Here is a 24,676-nt window from a genome sequence, read left to right as displayed (position 1 = left end):
TTATGCCCCCCATACACCTACACAACTTTAAACCAGCCAGCAATTTACCAGCACAGTTTTAGATTTTGATCTAGTGTGTGATTGTATACAATAGCTGTGAGGGTCAATTAAGATCTGGAGATACTTACCCTCTCCTTGCCAGAGATCTCCAGCTGAATCTCCTTCTCTCGTAACTTTCTCCACTGGCTGTAGTACTTGGTGAGAGGAGTTCCTTCTTCTGTTACCTGTTTTTCCCATGCTGCCTAGAAAATTCACACAAGAACAAAAAGAGTACGTTTTTAATGTCAAACACAGTCATGGACAATTTAGTATCTTTAATTCACTTCACTTGCACGTCTTTGGACTGTGGGAGGAAATTGGAGCTCCTGGAGGAAACCCACACAGGGAGAACATGTAAACTCCACACAGTAAGGACCCAGTCCGTGCCACCTGGGTATCAAACCCAGGACCTTCTGGCTGTGAGGCGACAGTGCTACCCACTGAGCCACCGTGCCGCCCTAGCAATAATTAATCAGGATGCGTGAAAATATGTGAGGTTAAAACATACATAATAGATCTTTTATTTATGAAAAATGTAATGGCCACCTGTGCCAAAAATAACAGCATAACATTATGATGGTGGTGGAAAAGACCTTGCCAGTGCGACTATGTATTTAAAAAAAATACTTGTAGTGTGGGGCAGGCGGAAAAAAGCCAGAACGATAGATTTCTTTCAGACCACCTTTAAAGGTCTTTGTGGAGAATATTGATCAGGTCAAATAAGATTTTCTAACCACCAAATTCAATAGACCCTAACAGACGTGGGCGTCCGTCATCAGTTATCAATAGGCATTTATTGCAATTTGCAGTGGTTTGCAGTGTGGTGAAAAATAAAAAAGAAGTGAATAAAGAGTGGAATGTGCGCCGATATAAAAACGACAGCAAAAAAAAAAAAAACAGAAGACAAATAACAGCGTCATATTTCCATGCATAAACTGTCACTTGAAATGAATTCAATCCATTCATCGATTGAGCTGCACACTGAACTCGGCAATCTGACGAAAGTCTCCATTTACGTGTTAAATACGCTCGAAACCATCGAAGCACTGAGCGACTTTTTGCGTCAATGTTGCCATGACAACTAGACGCATATAAACCCCAGTGTGTAATACATTACATGTTTATCTATGGAAAGTAAAGGAAGTTGAAAGGACGGTAAAGTTAGCTTAGCTAAAAAAGGTAGCTTAGCTGAACCGAAGCTATCCGCCTGAGGAGTGGCCTGCACAGTGGCCTGAACTAGAACATCAATTGAAGCTTTCTTGAGCAGCAACAGTATCCAGCCATACAAATGCTCTTTTGACTGAATGGGCACAAATTCTCATTGTCATCAGTCTTGTAAAAAGCCCTCTTAGAAAAGTGGTAGAGGTGGTTGTCCAACAAGCTCATGCTCAGGTGTCCAAATACTTTCGGTATCCACCGCTGGCAGGAAGAAAGAAGCCAACTGTTCAAAATGTGCCAGAGAAGGCGCCAACTGGCTTACGGCCCTTTTAGGTTACTGAAGGTGTTGCGCAAGCGTGTGTGTATTAATGTTCAATGTAATGAAGAATAATACAAATATAAATAAATAAGGGAAAGTAGATATATCCAAATTGAGAGAATGTTAAGGGAACATTTGAAAAACAAATGAATACCTAAATAAAAGGTAGGACGCACTGGGGGATGAAATGGTAAAAATAGGACAATAACCTTTTCAAAACAATAATCAACATCATTGTGTTTTTGTGCTGCTTTATTCTGGTCATGGTGGGTCCAGCTTCTCCGGGTTTACCGGGCAAAATGCAGTAACACACCCCAGACAAGACTCCAATCCATTGCAGGAAACACCCCCCACCCAACATAATCATACATACCTGTATGTTGATGCCAAACCAACCAATAAAATCGCTGGGGATTGAAACCCTGGACCCCAGCGGTAGTGGGCTTACTGCTGTGCCACGACACCTTAGCTCTTATAATGAGCTTTGAAAAGCCAACAAGCAATTAATACCAGCTCTCGGAGAATACATATTAAATATCATCATTATTTAATTAAGAGAGTCAATATTTAAATGCCAGATATAAAACCACTAGTCAGCGTGCACTTCAGTTAGAAGAGGCACCGGCCGGACGCGAGGATGGGCAAGGGTTGAAGGTGGCCTTGATTAAATTTCAACTGTTTGTTGGACAGATCACCGGGGCAACTTGCCAGAAAGACGTCCTGTTACAGCGGTGCTGAAAAGGTTGGCTTGCTAGTCCAGGCACTGAAGGACATTTCTCCTGCCGCCCGAAGCCCGGCGACAGACGCGCCCGGCACGGTGCCACGCTGTCTGCCGGCACAGCGCTGCCGCACCCCCTCCACTCGCCTCCAGAGTCTTCTACATTACAGCAGGGGAGGGAGCGGAAAAAGAGAGAAAGAGGTGGAGAGGGGGAGAAAGACAGACAACCCACCCCATCCCCATCTCTCCTTCACTTCACTCAAACGGTCTTAAATATTTATCAGGCTTGAGAGCAGCTCCGAGGAGGAGCAGGGTGGGGGGAGAGAAGGATGGGACGAGCTCCGGCAGGGTGACAGATGAGAGCGGAGATGAAGATGGATGCGGCGTGGTGCTCGCCCCGGAGAGGAAACGGCTCCGCGCCTCTCCTCACGCCATCCCTCCCTCAGTCTACGTCTCTTCCCTTCCTCTTTTGCCAAACCGCTAGCGCTGCCACTACCCAGTCAGGGCATACGATTCCAAGTAGAGCTACAATCTGAGCAGCTGCCAGTTAAATCATTTTAGTGTTTCTATACTTCCTTTCCACTCCCTCACTGACAAACACTGGTAGCAAAGGGTTTTTTCACCGCCTGTTCAGTATCTGTGGGCCACCAGTGTGCACTGCTGATTAGGGACTGAAGTGTCTCTGAAGTTTAAACTAATTTAAACAAACTGCTATATTTTTTTAAAGAATTTAGTGACGTATGGCCAGAAAAAAAAATCAGCTCAGGTGTTTCATAATATATTCATATTATATATTAATGCTATAGCTATATATATAGCCTCCACAGCACCCTGATCTATTTCTATCTTTAAGATGCATTGGAACATCAAGTGCAAACCAGGCCATCTGCTTACTCAACTAAACAGACACAGTGGAAAGCCTTCCCAGAAGAGTAGGGGCTGTTAATTCTGCAAAAGGGAACACATTTAGTAATTTTGTGTAAAATAATTAATGAAGCAAACACGATAGGTAGGAATACCCTGTACATGACGCCAATCCATCTCAGGGCCTCGTCCATTCTCCCCCCAGACACAGTCAATCATGTCTGTGTAGACAGACCGCCCGACCGCCCATATGGTCAGGGTTGTGAGTGAGAGATGGGAAGGCGTGGGATGTTGGCAACTTCAGGTCCCAGGATTAAATTTCATTAAAAAAATAAATTCTTTACCATGGATCGTAAGGGAAACCCAAACCCTCATCTAAATGGTCAGATCCGAGAACCGATGAGCTAAAACATCAGGACCACTCAGCAAAACTACGGTCAAAACAGCTCTGACCCAGCAGCACAGACTCCACAACATATCTGAGGGGGTCAGGTGATATCCGGTACCAGGACATTACCAGCAGGTCCTGTACACTGAGAGGTGCATCCTGAACTACATCTTCCACAAATAAATAAAGCACATGTGCCCGGCCGCCCACACAGTCTTGGAAAAAACAGAGCACTCGAGCTGCTTCTACTGCTCTGATGTCCGGTTCTAATGCCTGTGTGCCTGTAGGGGCTTTTAGCAGTGGAAAAGATTTGGGATGGGTACTCTGACTGTCCTGTTGGGGGTCTGTCATAATGTTTTAGCTCATCAATGTGATTAATGAAATGATTTTTATCTGAAGCAACCAACATTACTGTATCAATATACTATCTAGGCAATTGAGGGTTAAGGGCCTTGTTTAAGGGCCCAACAGTGACAACCTGGCAGTGGTGGGGCTTGAACCAGCCACATCCTGATTACTTGTTGAGTACCTTAACCGCTAGACTGCAAAGGCTGCTGTGTAAGAGAAGCTCCTGCTTAAAAAATTTAAAGTGAAAAGCAGAACCACTTCAGTCTCTAAGCTCACACCGATGTAAACATTTGGTCAGTCAGGCTTAACCAATCATTGCAAAGACTTGATGTGCAGGCTGGCACAGAGTTTAGTATATTTTGGTTAGGAGTCTTAGCAGTGAGGTAAAACACCCCAGCCAGGGACCACGTGCTGGACCAGCGCTAACTGTAGGGTGTGTAAGAGCAAACATGCACATAGACGCAAGCACAAACATTCCTCACACAGCGACTGTGGGTGGTGGCGACCAGCTGACACCTGTAGGAGAGGGGGAACGAGACTGGGTGAGGCTGCTGTGGGTGGGTGTTTTGGACTGGAGCGGTGTTGACGTTTTTTTCGGTACCGAGACAGGTCACTCCCTGTCTCAGTCTGAACATACCGATCACACTGTCTGGCCACAAGAGGGGTCTGAGTCAGAGAAAGGGTGGGTTAAGATTTTAAGGGGGGGGGACAAAAAGGGATCTAACTTGTAACTAGTCGGCATAATTATATAGCCAAAAGTAGTGGACACGCCTCTAAATTATTCAATGCATTGTCCTTTTTAGCACAGCTGGACCTTTGTATGGGAAGAGAGGCACTAAAAGATATTTTGGTGAGTTTAGTGGAAAAACTTTAGTGGCCTGCACAGAGCTCTGTCCTCAATACCGTTAAACATCTTTGGGACGAAGTGGAAAGTCAATAGTGAGCCATTCCTTGTAGTTTATTATCAGTGCCTGGTTGAAAAAAAGCTTTTTTCACCAACTGTGCACAAATTCTCTGTATTATTTATTTATCAGGATTTTAACGTCATGTTTTACACACTTTGGTTACATTCATAACAGACCCAGTAATTACTGGCTACACAAAATTCATCAGTTCAGGTTTTAATACCTCACACAGTCATGGACAATTTTGTATCTTCAATTCACCTCAATTGGATGTCTTTGGACTGTGGGAGGAAACCAGAGCTCCTGGAGGAAACCCACACATAGACCAATCTACCTGGGAATCAAACCAAGGACCTTCTGTGCACAAATTATCCATATTAATGCCCATAGCTCTCTGCCATCTGGCTGGGCTGGGCAGCTACATGAACAACGATTGGCTGCTGTTCATACAGATTGGGAGCCAGACAGGGTTGCAATTATGACTTCTGCTGGCTGATTGATGGTGCCTGAACAGAGTCGAGGAATAATGCGTTGATCAGGGTGTGGCTCTCCGCACACAAAGCTGAACTCGCCTTGTGCAGGTGAAAAGATGCAGTCGGCTACTGCACACGTCAGAAAGGGATGTGTGTCAGTCTCGTTCTCTTCAATCAGAAGTAGGGATCGGGATCAGCATCAGTAGAGGGGAAGCACAATGCAATTGGGTAATTGGATATGACTAGACTGGAAGGAAAACTGGGAAAAAAAATAAATGCCCATAGTTTTTGACACAGACACCATCATGAGATAGAATAAATCATTCAGCAACCATATAACTTGCCAACAGAGCATCACACACAGATAAAAAAAGGATAGTCTGTATTTTACGATGTTTATGTGCACTAAGTTATGTAACAATAAGACCAAACTTCAAAAACAATACTATTTCCATTATTTGGTCTGAAAACATCAACAGGTGAACACAACCGAACCGAAACACAGGCGGCGTTGACCTGTATGCATGTTTTCACTTTTTATTTATATTTCTAGGCAGCAAACTTCACTGAAGAGTCGACAGGACGTGGTGAACTTCAAGGCTACAGGTGTGAAAAGCCAAACCAACCTAACCATAGTGCGCTAGAAAAACATGCACAAGCGCGCCTCCGTGTTTACGCAGAGCAAATTCAGAGCGGTGTGGTTTAGCACACACGTGGACTAATAAGGCGCAGGTCAGTGTATAAATTCGAGGACATCAAACCGATCGTTAGACTAATGAAGACGCTAAAAGCGGCGTACTTACCACCGCCGTAGAGTCGGCCACGCCAAAAGCGGCTTTCTGTCTCCGGCTTGTGATGTGGCTGCAGTTCTCCTGGATCTTCTCCAGAAGCTGGCGGAGCTGCTTGCAGTAATTGGCCACTTTGCATTCCTTTAAAAAGGCTTTCAGCTGGATGGATAGAATAAAAGGGGTATAATATATATTTTTCTAAACACACCAAGTACCAAATAATAAGTGTTAACTTACAGGACAAATACACCTGATAAAAACTTAATAAAATAATAATAAAAGAGAATGAGTACTTTATCACCACCTCTATAAAACATTAAGTTACCGGCCACTTCTTTATACCAGCCAGCAGTGCACTCACACAGAGAATGACCACAGTGCAGAATAACATTATGCCTTATGAGTACCTCCACTGCTGAAGCTAGCACCTCAGCCAGACAATAAGAAGTCACTGCAGTGCCAATTAGGACCCTAACCTACCATCCAACCCACAAACATGGCCAATTTTCCTCCCAGTCTAGTCGTATCCAATTACCTCATTGTATTTCGCTTCCTTTCTACTGATGCTGCCTTACAGTCCTGACCGAGGAGAGCCGTAACTAACACAACCCCTCGGACACATGTGCATTAGCCGATTGTATCTTTTCACCTGCACAAGTGAGTTCATATGGGACTCAGTTTTGCGCACAGAGAGTCACACCCCGATCCCATTAGCGCTTGTCTCTGTGCAGGTGCCACTGATCAGCCAGCAGTGGTCGTAATTGCATCAGTTATGAGGAATCCCCTCCGGCATCCTCCCTACGAACGAACCAATCATTGTTCGTGTAGGCGCCCAGCCTGCCGGTAGCAGAACTGAGATTTGAACTTAAGTTCGACTGAGCCACTAGAGCGCCAGATTTACAAGTAAGTTTAATACATTGTTAATAACCACACAAAATTTATGGTTTTTCTTCTAGAAAAGGAAAACAATTGTTTATTAAAGAATGAGTTACCCAAATTTGAAGGTGTTTATACCATTCTTTCCTCAGTACAGGCAAAATTTCCTGTAGTCCGCTACTGATACAATCGATTCTATATATTTACAGTAGCTTTTACTTTTATTTCATGAAAGGATGAAGTCTGAGTTGCTTAAAAACCTCTTATCACAGACACATGGGCCTTCCAACAGTAAAAAGACGGGATTAGTCGGCGGCAGCCATTAAAAATAACCGCATGAATCATCACGGGCCAAAATGAATAAATATTCAGGGCTTGACTTTTAACAGTGCTCCGGAGGTCTGAGCTTCGGCCAGGGAACAGGATGTGGCCTCTGTGTGTGTGTGTGTGTGTGTGCGAGCATGTGTGTGTGTGTGTGTGTGTGTGAATGAGGAGTGGCCGTGCTCCAGAAAGGTGCTGGACTACAGCCTGCTGTTAGAGTGTGTGAGGCCTGGTGTATGTGTGTGTGTGTGTGAGGGACTATAGCCTGTGGTCGAGTGTCCCAGGCATGGCCTTCAGCGCCTTTCAAACAGGATGTGGGCCTAACAGTCGCTACCGCAATAAAAAGAACCAAAGAAAAAAAAAAATCCAACAGCAGCCCAGATGAGCCACTAAAGAATCCTGACCGCCGCTTGCTTCACAGCTCTTTACCAGAGAAACACCAGGCTCGACCGTGGTATGTTACCGTTATGTATACACTAAAATATAGCTACAGGGTAAGAAGTAGTTTGGGCCTCCCACACTTTTCCTACGTCGTGCTATATTTAAAGGTCAGAAAAATAAAAATAGAGAAGGGTGTCATCGTACCTGGATGATGGTGGGTAGAGCGAGCTCGGGAAAGCCGATGGAATTGGCCTGAGTGTGGAAATACTCCAGTATGAGGTCATACAGCTGCTCGATCAGACCGTCCTGAAATAAACACAGTTATTAAAGACAGCAGTCAATCAAGCATTGAGTTTACTGTTCTGCTAGAAGTGTCAAAATAATAACATATCAATGAGCCAAAACATTAGGACCACCCAATCTGTCAAACTCAGACCCGCCAAGACACGGACTCCACAAGACAGCCGAAGAAGTCCTGTGGTATCTGGTACCAGGACATTACCAGCAAGCCCTTCTACTTCTGTATGTTGCCAGGCGTATCGTCATACAGTTCATTCTGGCTTTTGGACTCAAACACTATCATGGATAACATCAGACAAAAGCCAAAAAAAAGCCAAAAAAAACATGGGTACTCAAAGTACTGCCAAATGTCTTTTTTTTTTTTTTTTTTTTTTTTTACAAAAGCAATGTGTGTGGCACGCCTGGCAACTTAATTGACTTTAATTTATTCAATGTAAGTAGCACAAAGAATTTAATTCAGTTTTTTTTTTTTACCGTTGCTGAATAATGGTGATGCATAATATCTACACAGTCTTGCATAACTGCTCATGAGAAGCAGCAAAACACACCCATTTGACAAATACTGCTATTTATAATCATTATTTTATAGGTTCTCTGGTGGCACAGCGGTAAAGTGTGGTAGGCCACTACTGCTGAGATCCGAACAGTAAAGTACGGTAGGCCACTACTGCTGAGATCCGGGCAGTAAAGTATGGTAGGCCACTACCACTGAGATCTGGGCAGTAAGGTATGGTAGGCCACTACTGCTGAGATCCGGGCAGTAAGGTATGGTAGGCCACTACTGCTAAGATCCGGGCAGTAAAGTATGGTAGGCCACTACTTCTGAGATCCGAACAGTAAAGTACGGTAGGCCACTACTGCTGAGATCCAGGCAGTAAAGTATGGTAGGCCACTACCACTGAGATCTGGGCAGTAAGATATGTTAGGCCACTACTGCTGAGATCCGGGCAGTAAGGTATGGCCGTCCACTACTGCTGGAATCCAGGCAGTAAATACTGTAGGCCACTACTGCTGAGATCCGGGCAGTAAAGTATGGTAGGCCACTATTGCTGAGATCCTGGCAGTAAAGTGTGGTAGGCCACTACTGCTGAGATCCGGGCAGAAAAGTACGGTAGGCCACTACCACTAATACCCGGGCAGTAAAGTACGATAGGCCACTACTGCTGAGATCTGGGCAGTAACGTATGGTAGGCCACTACCACTGAGATCCAGGCAGTAAAGTACAGTAGGCCACTATTGCCGAGATCCGGGCAGTAACGTATGGTAGGCCACTACCACTGAGATCCAGGCAGTAAAGTACAGTAGGCCACTATTGCCGAGATCCGGGCAGTAAGGTATGGTAGGCCACTATTGCTGAGATCCGGACAGTAAAGTACGGTAGGCCACTATTGCTGAGATCCGGACAGTAAAGTACGGTAGGCCACTACCACCGAGATCTGGATTTCCTGTCCTAACGGTGTCTACACGGACATGATCGGCTAGTGTCCAGGGTGGAGGGGATGGCCGAACAGCCTAACTATTGGGAGGTACAAGGTGTGCTCAAGCCCTGGGAAAAAGACTAGTATGCATATCAGACCAGCTGTGGCCAATCCAAAGGGAAAAGTCTTTATTTCACCAGTTACAGCTCAGTTCATTAAAGCTAAAAGATTTTAAACAGTGAAGACTTTCGGAACTCCCATCAAAGTCTGACTCCCCTGTAGCCTACGCCTGGTGACATCCCACTGACGCCCTTGAACCTCACTTAGTAAGGCATATCAGGAATGACGCCCACACAGCCCTTTGCTAATCCTGAAAATCTTCGGGCATGCCTCTGACGGGCGCTCCAGCGTCTCTTCTTACAGTCCCTATGCAGATAGCTAAAACAGGGAGGGGGTATTTTTAGTGATGAGCTGTGCCGCTGGGCTAATAATGAACTAATCCCTCTTGGTCGAATGGCAGTCAGTCCTCCTGGCAGAGGCTCAAGGTGTGTCGCCTTAGCCTGTGACCATGAATACATGACAGCTTTGCACATCTACAGCATGGTGATGCATAATATTCACCAAATTCAGTGACACGGTGCTTAAAAACCCTTTTGATTGAAATGTTTCTCATCCAGGAAAGAATCATGACAAAGTTGTGGGTTCCTCGTCACTGGGGCAAGTGCGGCCTCTGCTGGATTGGCAGCAGATCTCGTGTGCCAGTGTGTCACCACCCAGACAGGTGAAAAGAAGCAATCAGCAACTATATGAGGGAGTGTTATAGTCTTGGCCTTCATGATCATGGGTGGGGTGGCATCAGCAAAACTACAGTCAGTATTATTTCTAATTTCTAAAAGCAAATGTATCAAAGCTTTTTGACAACTAAAGTTGTGTGTAGGTGCTAGACCTGCCTGCAGTTCTCTTTTTTAACACTAAAAATGAAGGGTGGCTTAGAAAGCTCAAAAGGTCCCAGTTAGAGGCCTGCCATGCTGCATATTTCCATTCCCAGATGGTTACTGTATGTTGGAAAATGTGATACTGCACTGGTTTATCCATTGTTACAACTATTTTGCTATGTAATGTTTCTGTTTACATAAACTGACCATTTGGTCTTTAGTTGTTTTTTTCTTTTGTGCCATTACATTTAAAAGTGTCCTCAGTGTTGACTGCGCGTGCCGCAACGTTGCGCCTGGTTTGAATACATACTCCAAGCGAACCTATTCCGATTATGCGTACGTTCCGCTCCACGTCTGGTGTGAAACAGACGTTAGTCCCTAAACACAAGCTGGGCATTTGCATCCTGTCTAAATAGTGTGATGAATGACGTGGCGGGGCGGTACGTTTCAGGGCTGCTCTCACCTTGAAAGCTTTCTCCTGCAGGTTGGTCTTGCTGAGTTTGAGGATGACGGCGAAGTTAATGGGTTTAACGCTCATGCGACCAGGCTTTTTGTTGAAGTCTTCTTGCTGCAGGATCTGAGGACAAACATAAATGAATTAATCGATTAAATAAAACTTAATACAGCGGTACCTTGTAACTCAACGTCCCCTAAACTTAAAATCTCTGAAACTCGACACCCTTCGTCTAGAAATTTGTACCCCTAAACTCAACGTGTTCAGATTGTTTGTTAAAAATGTATTTATTTAATTTTTAAATTAACAATGAACAGCTGCTTTGTTCAGCACTTGGCTTGAGTGGTGTGGTAATACATCAAAGTGTGCATATGAGACAAAACTGCATTTGTGTGGAATAACCATCAGATTCACTCTGAAAGTATCCACATGTATGTGTTTAGCTGGATTTTCCTCACTGTTTCACTTTTAAACTTGTGTTACAGCTCAGGGTGCTGAGAAATTGTAAGAATCAGCTTTTTATTTCAGTGTTTTTATATTACATGTTATTTTTAGTGTAGAAGTGTCAAAAACAAGCCCATTATTTTAGTCCACAGGACCATCTAACCCATTAACAGTTTTCCCATACAGCCTTATGGGAAAAATTATCTTGAAACTCAACGCCTTTTAAACTCACTGCCAGTCCCAGAACCAATGGACATTGAGTTTCAAGGTACCACAGTACCACACATAACAGGAGGGCCTACAAATCGTATCCATATATAGTGTGGGTCAAAAATGGATCTCTGTACCTTTGCCTATAACTATATGACCAACAATATGCCCAACACTTTTTAAAATTCTTACACTGTTGGACACCACAATAAGGGCATTTTACATATTTAAAATATCGGTTACCATGACAACCATTTGTGTTTCCGCTTAACAGCAGCAGGCGTCTATACGGTACCCCAAGATAAAATGTTTTTTACCACTGAGGAGAGAATTTTAATTAAGAACTTGTATCTGTTTAAAGGCTATAAACTGTATGAGATTACTTGTAACCGACTAAATAGGATTTGCTTGTAAAAAAATGCTAGTGTATACACAGGGTTTGTTGATGTTATGATGATTATGTCCTACTGATCGCTTGATTGCTCATATTATTAGCCAAGCTTTGCCAACAGCGTGGATTCTCAGTGTGTTTTCGGAAAGATAGTTGAGAGAGGTCATTTAATGCTGGAGGGGTGAGTGTGTGTGTGTGTGTAACAGAATGAGCTCAGGGATGACCGGCCTGTAAAGACATCGGATGTGGTGTCGGCCTGCGGGACACAAGAGGAAGTGCTGTTTCATGGTTCCAACCTGATACGTTCTGAGACCAATGCAGCAGAATTTTCACCCTTGTATCTCCCAATCTAGTCATTTCCAGTTCCCAACTGTGAATTTGTTGCCGCCTGCACAACCCCCGATCTGATCAAGGACAGCTGAGTCACCACACACCCCCTCCAATATGTGTCCAATCTGTGGCTGCTTTTAATTACCCGCCAGTGTATAGAGAGCCACGCTAAGCTCCATGTGACTCCCCATCCCCACTCGAACAGGTGCCTGGTCCAGTCCCACAGTAATGACTTACAGAATAAAAATAAAAAAATAACGTGCAGCAGGGGAGCTGAGGTGGTTCCAGCAGGACGAGTGCCTAAATGGACAATGATTGGCTCATCTAAAGATGGGAATGCTGGAGGAGATTCCTCATAACTGCTGCAATTACGACCTCTGCTGGCCGTTCGATGGAACAACGAGACGGAGGATAACAATGATCGGCGTGTGACTCTACCCTTGAGCAGGTAAAAAGAAGCGGTCAGGTACTGCACACTGCACATTGTTCAAGAGGGCATGTGTTAGTCACAGCCCTTATTGGTCAGGATACAACTAGCTTGGGGGGCGGCACGGTGGCTAAGTGGGTAGCACTGTCGCCTCACAGCAAGAAGGTCCCGGGTTCGATCCCGGGGCGGTCCGGGTCCTTTCTGTGTGGAGTTTGCATGTTCTCCCCGTGTCTGCGTGGGTTTTCTCCGGGAGCTCGTGTCCTCCCACAGTCCAAAGACACGTAAGTGAGGTGAATTGAAGATACAAAACTATTCATGACTGTGTTCGATATAACCTTGTGAACTGATGAATCTTGTATAATGAATAACTACTGTTCCTGTCATGAATGTAACCAAAGTGTAAAACATGACGTTAAAATCCTAATAAACAAACAAACAACTAGCTTGGGTGGAAAACAGCCGAAAAACGTATTTAAAATGTGATGCTAAGGATTTTTCCTCATTTTACATAAAAATTTCCTCCTGAGCTAAATTCTAGCTGACTTTACAACTGCGATATTCAGATTCCAGTTCTCAGAACTTATGATCATTAAATAAATCATAAAAACACAGATTTTCTGTGTGTGTATATAAAATCTGCTTTTGGTTTTGTAATGAAAGTAGCTGCACGTTTGAGATCTGCCTCTCTACTGAAAGCGCAAAAACAGGAAGCGAAGTCAGTGCATCACAAATAAACACAGGGAACAGAAAGAGGGTTGCCGCAGGCACAGAGGATGTGCAGACTGCGCTCAGAACTGTGCCTGAACCACAGACCCTGCTCTCTCAAACACACACACATACACACACGTGCACCCTTCCCCCTAGCAGTGACCACTCCCCCTCCCCCGGCCCTCTCTTCCGCTGGTTGCGGCTGCTTTCGCCTTCACGCTTCTATTCTCACAGCAGCTGTCACCACAGGGGCTCATGCCAGCTCAACACCCCCCCCCCCCCGCCCCCCTCCGAAAAACGCGTATATACACACACGACGGTTTGTGACCTCCGCTCCTCCTGATAACGAAGACATCCAACACGCACAGGCGCCTGGACAAACACTCCCACGCTAACCAAACATCGTCCTCTCTATCTTTAATCTCTCACCATGGTGCAGGGTGTCGACCGTTTAACCGACTTTTCAACTCGCCCTGCTTGTTTTCGAGCCTACTTTCCACCTAACACAAAGGCCCCTCACACATCCACAGTTTTAATGCCAGTCCATAGTCAGTGAATTTGAACATGGTGCTGCTGGAAAAATTAGGTAACACCTCTGACACAAACAAAGTTCTTCAAAGTCACTGGAGGACCTGGAGTATGGTGGCAAAAAAAGCCACGAAGTTTACATGCTTCAACAGCCCATGCCCGCCCGCACCCACATGCACGCGCACGCACACACAAACATCCGTCGGAGTGAAACCTGAGACATGGCAAACTGCTGGAACACCACAGCAGTGATGCGTGAAAAGATTTTGCACCTGCTCAGATCATCATTACATAAAAATAAATCAATCGATAAGCTGAATCAAACACTCACCTCCAGTAAAAAGGGCAGGACTGGCACAAAGGTCTTGGTGCTGCCAGTAAGCAGGATAAGAGCACGGGCACAATGTAACCTCAATGGATAGTACCGCGAGATAGGCACCAACCTAAAATCCCAAACACATACGTTAGTAATGAAAACAGCACTATGGAAAATAATACTTATCTTCAGTGTGAACTAATATCTGAAGTGTATGTGCACAACCACAAGTTCTACATATCTATGGAATTAAAAGAAAATATACAACAACCTCCCTGTTGCTACACTCACTGTCCCTTTTATCAGCTCCACTTTCCATATAGACGCACTTTATAGTTCTACAATTACTGAATGTAGTCCATCTGTTTCTCTACATATTTTTTAGCCTGCTTTCATGCTGTCCTACAATGGTCAGGACCCCCACAGAGCAGGTATCAGTTGGGTGGTGGATCATTCTCAGCACTGCAGTGACACTGACATGGTGGTGGTGTGTAGTGTGTGTTGTGCAGGTATGAGTGGATTGACTACAGTCAATAATTGTAGAACTACAAAGTGCTTCTATATGGTAAGTGGAGCTGATAAAATGGACAGTGTGTGTAGAAACCAGGAGGTGGTTTTAATGTTATGGCTGATCGGTGTACACAAGCAATTAACAACTGAGTTGAAATGAAATCTGTTTTTTTTTTTTAGACAAATGTCCATGTGCATTATTGTTCAACCCCCCAATCCCAGTACTTGGTGGAACATATTTTGCCTTGATAACCTCTAATAAACCGTCCTAACAAGCTTCTGATACCTCTCTCATGGAATCTTGAGCCATTAATCTCTTGCAAAAGCTTCCAACTCATTAAGGTTTAACGACTTTTGTGCTTTCTAGAAATCCACCAAAGATTTTCTATGGCCGGGTTTTTCTAATTTTGTTTTTCAAGCGACCCACATGTTGTCCATGATTTTTATCACAATCCAGGCAACACAAACAATGCATCAAAACAAAACACAAAATGAAATATATTTAATTAAGGAAATTGGTGGCAATCTGGTCCCACTGTTGTTTACAAGGTGTAACGTAAAGCCTCCACAAGGGGGCGTTTGTGTACAAGTTCATTTCATGTTTATGTGCTTGTTATTCATTGATTTACGTGTGAAAAACCTTGTTCTATGGGATTTAAATGTAGACACTGAGAAAGTCACTGCAGCAAATTCCAGGTCTGACTCCATAACCACATTTTGGTTGACTTGGAAGTGCCTGGGATCACTGTCTTAATGGAAAGCCCAAATATCACCAAGGTTCAGTTTCACCACAAAGGGCATAAAATTCCTCCTTCATTATACCGGCCACAAAATCAAGCTTGCCAGTTCAAACAGCAAAAGAACATTCCCACATCATCACAGACCATCTCCATGATTGACCATGGGGATAAACTGAACCTTTTTTGCACCAGACAAACCAATGATCCATCTGGCCAAACAGTTTTAGTTTTGATTCGTTACTACATACTACATTTCTGGGGCTTCTTCATCAAGAGTGACATGCATTGTGGAGACTGGCCATGAAGTCCTAGGTTGTTAAGTGATCATCTTATGGTTGCCACTGACACATTTGTTCCAGTTCAAATTGTTTTTAACTGGACATGTATGGGAATTTGTGCCTGTTCCAACATTCCAATTTATCTCAAAGCTGTATAGTGAGGTGAGGTTGAGGTCAAAACACTGTGCAGGCCACTGGGGTACCATCACACCAAACTTGTCAAACCATGCCTTTGTGGAACTCACTTTGTGCAGAGTCATAATCACACTGGAACACAAAAGACACTTTTCTAACCTGTTACAAAAAGCATATAATTCATTCAGTAAAACAGATTTTACATGTGGTTCATTTTCACCACAAAAGGCATAACATTCCTCCTGCAGTGGGCAATGGTAACTCAGCAAAGCTTCAAAGCCCCGAGCAAGCAACCCTTAATTGCTTACATTGTATTCCACACCAAGCTAAGTCACTTTGGATAAAAGTGTCTGCTAAACGCCACAAATGTAAATGTAATGTAAATGTACATATGGTAGCACTGGGGGTGGTTACAACACCTGAACTCAATAGTTAGATCAATAACAAGAGCTTTTTGACAACATAAAACATGGTAAGTTGGGGTACCGTTTACCAGTAGTTTCCAACGAGGGATGCATGTGACTGTGGAAGAGCTGAATTTGGCATAACATCGGTTAACATGTTAAGTTAAACTAGTGGATGTACACCATTTCATAATAACATGGTTTCTAACACTAACATCTCAAATATACATTAGCCACTACAAATTACTTGAAATAAAGTCAGTTTAAATGACAGCTAGGGTAAAACACCACTGAACCACCCGAGATAAGTTCCTAATAATTTTGGTTATTATTGGTTTAAGGTTTTTAATTGTTTTCTCTCTTTTCATTTTTAAACCAATCAACCAATAATATGCACTGTAAAACACAATCACCAAAACCGCACAATGACATGCAGTCCATAATAATTACAATGTTTTAGGTCAAAAGGGTGCAGTGCTCTCACAATTATTTCTCACAATGCTCCCACAGACACACACCCAAAATAATAAGCTTAGTTCTGAAGTCTGATTAAGCAGAAATAACCTTATAAACAACCCTTTTATGCGCACGCACCGGTTCATCTTTCAAATTATACACTGTAAAACTGCTTTTTGTTGGATTAGCAAGCTGAACTTTGTGTGCAGCAGAAAGCGGTAAAAATCGTGTGTCAAAGCAGCTAATCTGCATGCAATGTAGCACGCCGCCGTAAAATAAAAAATAAGCGAAACCGCCTCATTCCATAAGGAAAAACAATGGCACAGCCAGTGCGAAGGCGGGTTTGCCATGTATGCAACCTTGTTTTAATTCTTGTGCTGAAAAAAAGACTTTTCTTAAATTGTATATAGGCTATTTTTTAATGGTCATTTTTGGGTGTTTTTTTGGTAATAGTTAATAGTTAGTAATGGTCTTGCTGATCATGTGACTATTTCAGTTAACTGATAACTTTTGGAGCAGATTATTCAATGCTTGAAAATGAAGGTCTTAGGTTTTAGGTATTTAAAATTATTATTGGTATTAAAAAGTATCATAAGGAAAATAACCAACATCCAGTCAGAAACAACAGATCAAACTCCGCTTGTCGCTATACTGAAGTCAACGTGTGTGAATCAACACACCTGAGTCAACACTGCCACCTGCTGGTGACTCTGTACTATTACACCGTGACGTATAAAACTTTCCAAACTACTAGAACAGTAGAAAAGGCCTTCCCCAGACTTCTGCATTGAAGTGACATCTATAAGGCAGGGTTTGACAAAGAAACCTGACGTGAACACATGCCTCACTGCCCAACATCAATGCCTGACCTCACAAATGCACTCACATTCATATCAATGCCCAAGGTTTTGGGAATTGAATGTTTTGGAATTGAATGTTTAACAAGCTCATGGTCATGTGTCCACATACACATACTTTATGCCATATAGTGCAATATGTTTCAGTACAGAACGTATGAAACTAATAATAATGCCTAAAAAACAGTCAACAGTTTCAATAAAGGCTGGATCCAGTACAGAATGGCGTCTAGGCCGATTATAATGAGCTTACTTGATGCAGCCGACGATGACTTGGCAGAGGGGGTAGATCAGGGGCTCGAGTACTTCGCTCGGGTAGATGATGCTCAACACACGGCACCACAAATACAGACAGTGCACAAACTGCCAGTTATACACGGACTGATACGTCTCCTGCACACATACACACCAACTAATTCATTAGAAATCTTTAATTTGTATTATGACATAAGTTGGGGATTCAATGCATGAAATGCCTCACCTTCTTCTTCATGTTCATGGCGTTGCGGAGGTGGATTGCGAGCTGACGTATGTAGATGAAAGCATGTTGGTAGGAGACTTGTGTATCTAAAGAGTACATCTCCGCCAATGTGCGCTGCATGAAGTTTATAATAGGCAGCGCATTTGGAGAGGTAAACTTGCAGTTCTGGACGTAAGCGATGTACATTTGCTGTAAAAAAGACATTTATGGCATTATTTATGGCTTATTTATTTATTTATTAGGATTTTAACATCATGTTTACACACTTTGGTTACATTCATGACAGGGCAGGTATAATGTCGAACACAGTCATGGACAATTTTCACCTCACTTGGATGTCTTTGGACTGTGGGAGAAAACGTACCATGTAAGAGGTTTAAACGCGAGGGTAAGCGACAATATGAACCCAGCTTTGCAGTGAGCGGCACACAAAAATCATGTGAAAGCCACCTGATACGCTAGTGCTCTCAAGTTCAAACCTCAGTGGCGTTATCGGTTCAGCCGGGCGTCTAGCAGGTACAACTGCCCATGCCTGATATCAGGCCTTGCCTAAGGAATGGAGGTCGATTTTCACTGACTCGAATTGGTGGATTCAGGAAGGGTATAGCTTGACTTTACACGTGATATGGCTCTATGTAAGACTCGAGCATAGCATAAATATGGGCCTACTTTACCATTTTCACACTGTTATTTACCTTGAGGACGGTGTTTAGGTACACGTTCTGTTTGTGACGGCAAATTTTGTTGAGAACCAGGAATGCCAGGACGCGCACTGTCTCCTCCCCAGTGCTCCACTGCTTTATTAGTTGCTACACAGAGAAAAAAATATTTCCAGCAAATGGAAGCACATGTTGAGTTCATTTTGAAGAACATTCCAAAGACTTTAAATGTTTTGTCTTATTTATTACATTTTGCAGTTATAACAGCTAAACACTCAAGACTGATGGGAATATTATTCTACAATATCAATCAAATACTGTTTAGAAAACTCGTCCTGGCACTTTTGCAAAAAATTGTATCTTGCTTTGCTTTTACCCATTTGTCCATTTCATTCCAAACCAGCTCTATTGGGTTTAACACTGTGCTGACCATTTCATGCTTTGAAGCCTTTCATTTTTGACATGGCCTTCCCGATTTCCCCAGTTTCCAAATGCTATTTGATGGTGTAGAGAACTACTGCATACTCACTGACCCCTTGGCTTTCTTCACAATTTCGCTACAGTAAAGACACTCCTACTGTTTGGGGTTACAATGGTCTGCCTTTCTTTCATTGTCATTTGCCTTTGACTCAAAGGGTGTAGTAACAATCTGTTTAATCGCTGCTTTTAATCAGACGGGCGGGTCATTAACAAAATTTGGGAAACCTTTAAGAATGGGCTGCATCATATTTTAAAGTTAAATTTATTTCAATTGCTGCAAAACAACTGTTCTTTATTAACTAATGACGTAAACCTTCTTGGTATAGCTCTAAATCTGACAAGACAGTAGTAGCCTAGTGGTTGAGAGTTTGAATTCCAGCTCTGCCATGCAACCACTGTTGGACCCTTGAGCAAGGCACTTAACCCTCTCTGCTCCAGGGGTGCCGTACGTTGGCTGACCTGCGGTCTGACCCCAGCTTCCAAACAAGCTGGGATATGCTTGTACTGTACATCTGTATATGTATATATGACAAATAAAGGAATTCTCTTCTAAAAACATGTTTCAGTTTTTAGTAACCTAAACATTTTATCTGTCAGTTGTAGTTTACTGCTTACCATTGTACATATTCAGATTATACATTTTTCAGATTACTGGACTAAAATATTAAAATATTAAAAATTAAACTGCTTAAATATAAAAAAAAACTATAGGAAATGGTGATGTAGTAAAACTTCGGACTTGTAGTCTTTCTATATTGTGTGCATATTACAGTGAGCACATTACAGTTTAATCACTAGGTTAAATCACAACTTGATTTTCAAGCGGCCTTCACCTTCAGCAACTGTCGGGCCTGTTTAGGCAGACACAGGAAGTACGGCACGATCTGATTGGTGTGGCGTAGAACAGCAGCTATAACTGTAGCCTGGGTGAGACTGGAGAGAAGCTGTGAACACATATAGATTTTATCATTCCTTTCTGAATAGTAAACACTGTAGAGGGAGAATCTGCATGATTAAAAGTACAAACCAAACGCTGCACTTACCTGGACTAGTCCACCCAGGTACATTTTAACATCAATCTGATTCTTCTGCCACCGAGGACTCGAGGATGGCAATATTAATCTGAAAAATAAATATTAAAATACTATAATAAAATATATTACAGTGTAATAGAGCTGGGTAATCGTATACATAATCTACACCCCAAATGAAGTGAAAACAATGTGTAAAGTTTATAAATATATGCAAAAAAATTGACGCTTTATTAAAATTTTAAGTTGCGTTCTTACTTCTTGTGATCTTTCTCCAGTGCTTTGAGATTTAACAGTTTGTTCATAGCGTTCTGCATATCCTTCAGGCAGAACAGGATCAGTGCATTGAATACTGAAAAAAAAAAGACATTTCATTCATTCTCGTCTCATCATAAACTATCTGAATAAAAAGAGACATTTACCTGAACTGTCTGCCACAGAGTAACGACACTCATTCTGCCCTTCTCCTTTTGTAGTTGCCACTGCAGCTTTAAAGGCCTGGATGATATTTCTTATCAAACGTGCATTAGGATCTTTCTGCAAAAAAACAAAGGAGAATTAAAAGAAAGAAGTGGCAAAACAAGACTCCCCACATTGGGAATACTAGTTTTATCCAGACTAAATGCTTTTGTTATACACAACAACTGCATTTATAAAAAATAAAAATAAAAAAATAAACATTCTAGCCCACACTCAATATACTGAGCTATTTTATTACTAGTCCATAATTGCAGTTACCTATAATAGTAAAAACAGTTTTCTATACAGCACTTTATTCTTTAAATGCATTTTAAGGCCACAATGAGTAAACAGCAGGTTTTAATTTTTTGTACGGATGAGTGGGTTCCTAAAACCTCATATAGAAAGTATTTGCATATTCATTTTCACACAGGAAGCATCTGTCCACTGTCACCTATAAACAACTATGTATTAGAACATGAGGTTGCTGCTAAACATGTTTGGGCACCACTGCGATTGGGCACCATCATATCCGAGGATTAGAAAAGGCTGCTTGGTGAGGTCTTAAGTAAACACTTTTTTGACATTCAGCAGAAAAACTATTCGAGGACACTGCATGTGCTGTTTGGGATTCAACTTAAAGTTTTTGTGCCTGCACAGAACCAGAACAAATGTGTACCAGACGAGCAGCATGTGGCTGGGATCTGTATTCGGAGAAAAGCAAAGCCCCATAGAAAACCCAGGATTCTAGACTGGATTAAACCATACATAAACATACAGTAGTTTTTTAACTGCCTACACACATAAAGAGTTATAGCTTTATCACACAAGGTTATCTAGCTTCAAAGGCTTAATTTATACTTTTAGAGAAGGCTAAGATAGAGACAAGCACCAGCTTAAAAAAAAACAACAGCAACTATGCTGAAATAATTTAAGTTACAGAACAATGCTATGGCATTCCAACAAATAAATAATGTGTGATCCTATCAGGTGTTAAATAAAATAAAATTTTGCTTTGTCAGAATTTCAGGAAAAGGTTGTATTAAATAAACACAGACAGAGTCAAAATATTTCATAAGCTACATATTTGCATGTCTCCAGTGACCCATTCGGGTCAATTAAACTACACAGACACTGATGGTTAATATATGTACACACACACACGCACGCACGCACACACACACGTTACCTTGAGCTCGTTTTTCCACTGCTCAATCATTTTGGTTGTAACTTTTGTAGCCTTCTTTGCAGATTTTTTTGCTGTTTCCTCCTCTTTTCCTTGTGCCTCATCATCTTCCTCCTCTTCATCTGAGCTTGCAGCCTAATACCAGAAATAATTTAGTTAAAATAACTTGCTTAACAGTTATACCTAATGTGTTCTGATGTTTAGCATATACCATAAAAAATCAACACACAGTCAAAAGCAAAAAAGAAGTCATGTGGTATAATAATAAAAAGTTAAAACATCAATAGGAAATAAACTTCCGATAAACTTCTCGCTTACTTTTACAGGATGTTACTAAAGACAATGAAATAAATCTTTTTGAAACCTACAGTATTTCACCAACACACTTTACATAAATAAATACTTGCCTTTAGTTGAGAGGGGAGTTTGTGGTATTTTTTCTCGTCCTCGTCTTCTGAACTATCAGAATCATCGAAATTGAGAAGTTTCTGGTCGTTCTCCTGCAGGAACTTGTAGAACTCTGGATCGCTGCCCTTGAGCTTGACGAGCTGGTTTTTGTGTTCAGATGCTTTGCCTTTTTTCTTGATACTTCAAATAAAACAAAATGAACAGTCACCGACTTTTTCAAGTGAATTAAAATAAAATGAAAATCAGCTTCCATTCTCCTTATGGTCTAATTTTTCATGCTGTGTATGGATTTCACATTTAGTGAGACCAAACTGGGTGTTTATACCACGGTGAAATTATCATTAGTTCTTTATAGTCTCACCAGACCAGGTGCCATAATTTTCACTTAACATTTTTCACCCACTGCATTTGAGTTTGGATAAACCCAATTCCAAAGAACTCTGGTGACCACTGCCACTTGTGCTGTCTCAGCAGGGCTCTAGAAGCCACCTATGATTCATGAACGCTAAGATTAACAGAGGAGGTGCAATGCTCCCTGTATTTCTCTGTGGCAAGGAGAAGATTCCCTATCCAGGCAGGTAAAAAGTTTAATATATACTTTACTTATTAGTGGTTTCCAGCACACAGTGACACTGTCCCCTTTCAAACTGGGATTTTTGTTTATCTCATAAAGTGCAGCCACACAGCTTCTAAACTTACTTCTCACCAAATGCTGAACTGGTACATTTCACTTAAAGGGGGGAAAACCTTTGTATAAACCGCAGTATATTGCAAAACAAAGCAGCATAAGAGTGTCTGGGATATGTAGTCAGTAATACACTGAAGCACCAGTAATAAAATGATGCAGCATCTTTAAAACTACCTCAAACCAAACCAAAATATATATATAGGCATTTCTGTTCCTAAAAATTCAAAATAATGCATACTCCTCTTGAGATGCAGGCTCATCTGTTCCATTCTCTTCAACTGAATCTTCATCTTCAGATTCTTCACCCTCATAAGAATCAAGTCCAGACAGCAGGAACTCGTCCACACTGAGATCCTCCAACTTCCTGCAGCAAAAACATAAAAAACAATGAAAAAGCAATACATTCTGGAAAAGGCATTGGCTGTTAACCATTTCAGACCTGAGGCAAAATTCTATGTGATGAGAAATGCTTAGTTCATCGAAGGCAAAATTTTTTTTATTGTTCTAGGTTTTTGTCACCTATTATATGTCTATTTAAAAAGCATGTTTTCTAAACGTTTTGACCTAATGGACTACAAGTCAGGCTTACACTGTATTTAAATAAAATGTACTTTTAAAGATAAATAATTGTTGGCACGTTATTTAATTATTGATCAGAATTGTACTTTTACACTGTTTCTTGACAGACAAATACACCAACGTAAACAAACTAGCTAATTCCAAGTTTTAACAATCTAAAAACTGAAAATAAAATTCATTTATTTATTTGTACTTATTGTAACTGCTCTATGCAGTCAGGGTCGCAGTGGGTCTAGGGACACTGGACCACAAGACGAACAACACGCTGATCCCAATGACATACACATTCACTTAACCACTTACACCAATGGACAATTTAGAGCAGCCAATCCACCGTCTGCATGTTTTAGGATGTGAAAAGAAAATCGATGAATATTGCAGGTGACAAAATTAATAATGATGCAGTGTAGCTTAGTGGTTTTTACATTTACATTTTCAGCATTTAGCAGACGCTTTTATCCAAAGCGACTTACACAATGATCAGAACACGATGAGAAATTGAGGGTTAAGGGCCTTGCTCAGGGACCCAACAGTGGCAACTTGGTGGTGGCGGGGCTCGAACCGGCAACCTTCAGTTTACTAGTCCAGTACCTTAACCACTGAGCTATCACTGGCCTGGTTAAGGTACTGGACTAGTAATTGGAAGGTTGGAATTGGAACTGTAAGTCTGTTAAATGCCACAAATGTAAATGAATATGAATGTGTTTACAATGTTGAGTTAAAGCACCAGACTAAAAGGCTACAGAACAGTTTTAAATGGTTGACGTACAAATAAATGTAGAAATACTTTGTTACCTCTAAAGCCAATTTATTTAGACTTTTTAAACTACATAACGTCGTGATCACATTTCACTTTTCTGCATTAGCTGGGAAGGCTTGTCTGTATAAATAGTTTTAAGTATTATATAGCAGTTGGGGCTCACTGTAATGTTAAATAATGCACTTACAAAGCCAGATCGAACTATATTATATTCTGACATGATGATAAAACACATTATTAATGCTGACTTTGAATTTATTTCCAATATTAATGCTGCCTGATAGAATAAGGCACTGCATATTAACTGATTGTTTCTGTACAACCGATCGGCAAAATAATCAGTCTAGATTTTAACTTATAATGAAAAAGAAAAACAATGATCAATTTTTATTTAAAACGAGACCCAAAACACAGTAGATGTACGACAGTTCAGCTTATATCAGTAACTTAGCTTGTTAGCATGCTAGTCCTACTATTACTACTACTGTACTATTTAACCATCTAATGTTAAAAATGACGTATTTGT

General features: G+C 41.7%; 1 protein-coding gene across 1 annotated transcript in view; it reads right to left on the bottom strand.

Moving 5' to 3' along the window:
- Positions 1-24,676, bottom strand: part of noc2l (NOC2-like nucleolar associated transcriptional repressor) — a 40,243-nt gene that overhangs the window by 15,422 nt on the left and 145 nt on the right. The window contains exons 2-16 of the mRNA XM_063016207.1: positions 23,050-23,175; positions 22,123-22,303; positions 21,719-21,850; positions 20,493-20,607; positions 20,329-20,422; positions 20,083-20,161; positions 19,873-19,983; positions 18,596-18,709; positions 17,901-18,089; positions 17,673-17,812; positions 14,055-14,166; positions 10,695-10,808; positions 7,783-7,884; positions 6,016-6,159; positions 129-242 (exon numbers count right to left, since the gene is read on the bottom strand). Of these exons, the coding sequence (XP_062872277.1) occupies positions 129-242; positions 6,016-6,159; positions 7,783-7,884; positions 10,695-10,808; positions 14,055-14,166; positions 17,673-17,812; positions 17,901-18,089; positions 18,596-18,709; positions 19,873-19,983; positions 20,083-20,161; positions 20,329-20,422; positions 20,493-20,607; positions 21,719-21,850; positions 22,123-22,303; positions 23,050-23,175 (1,867 nt within the window). The remainder of the gene's footprint in view (positions 1-128; positions 243-6,015; positions 6,160-7,782; positions 7,885-10,694; positions 10,809-14,054; positions 14,167-17,672; positions 17,813-17,900; positions 18,090-18,595; positions 18,710-19,872; positions 19,984-20,082; positions 20,162-20,328; positions 20,423-20,492; positions 20,608-21,718; positions 21,851-22,122; positions 22,304-23,049; positions 23,176-24,676) is intronic.

Source organism: Trichomycterus rosablanca, chromosome 19 (genome assembly GCF_030014385.1).
Source record: "Trichomycterus rosablanca isolate fTriRos1 chromosome 19, fTriRos1.hap1, whole genome shotgun sequence".
NCBI classification, from domain to species: Eukaryota; Metazoa; Chordata; class Actinopteri; order Siluriformes; family Trichomycteridae; genus Trichomycterus; species Trichomycterus rosablanca.
Note: the sequence above shows the minus strand (reverse complement) of the source record. Positions and strands in the feature narration are given on the sequence as shown.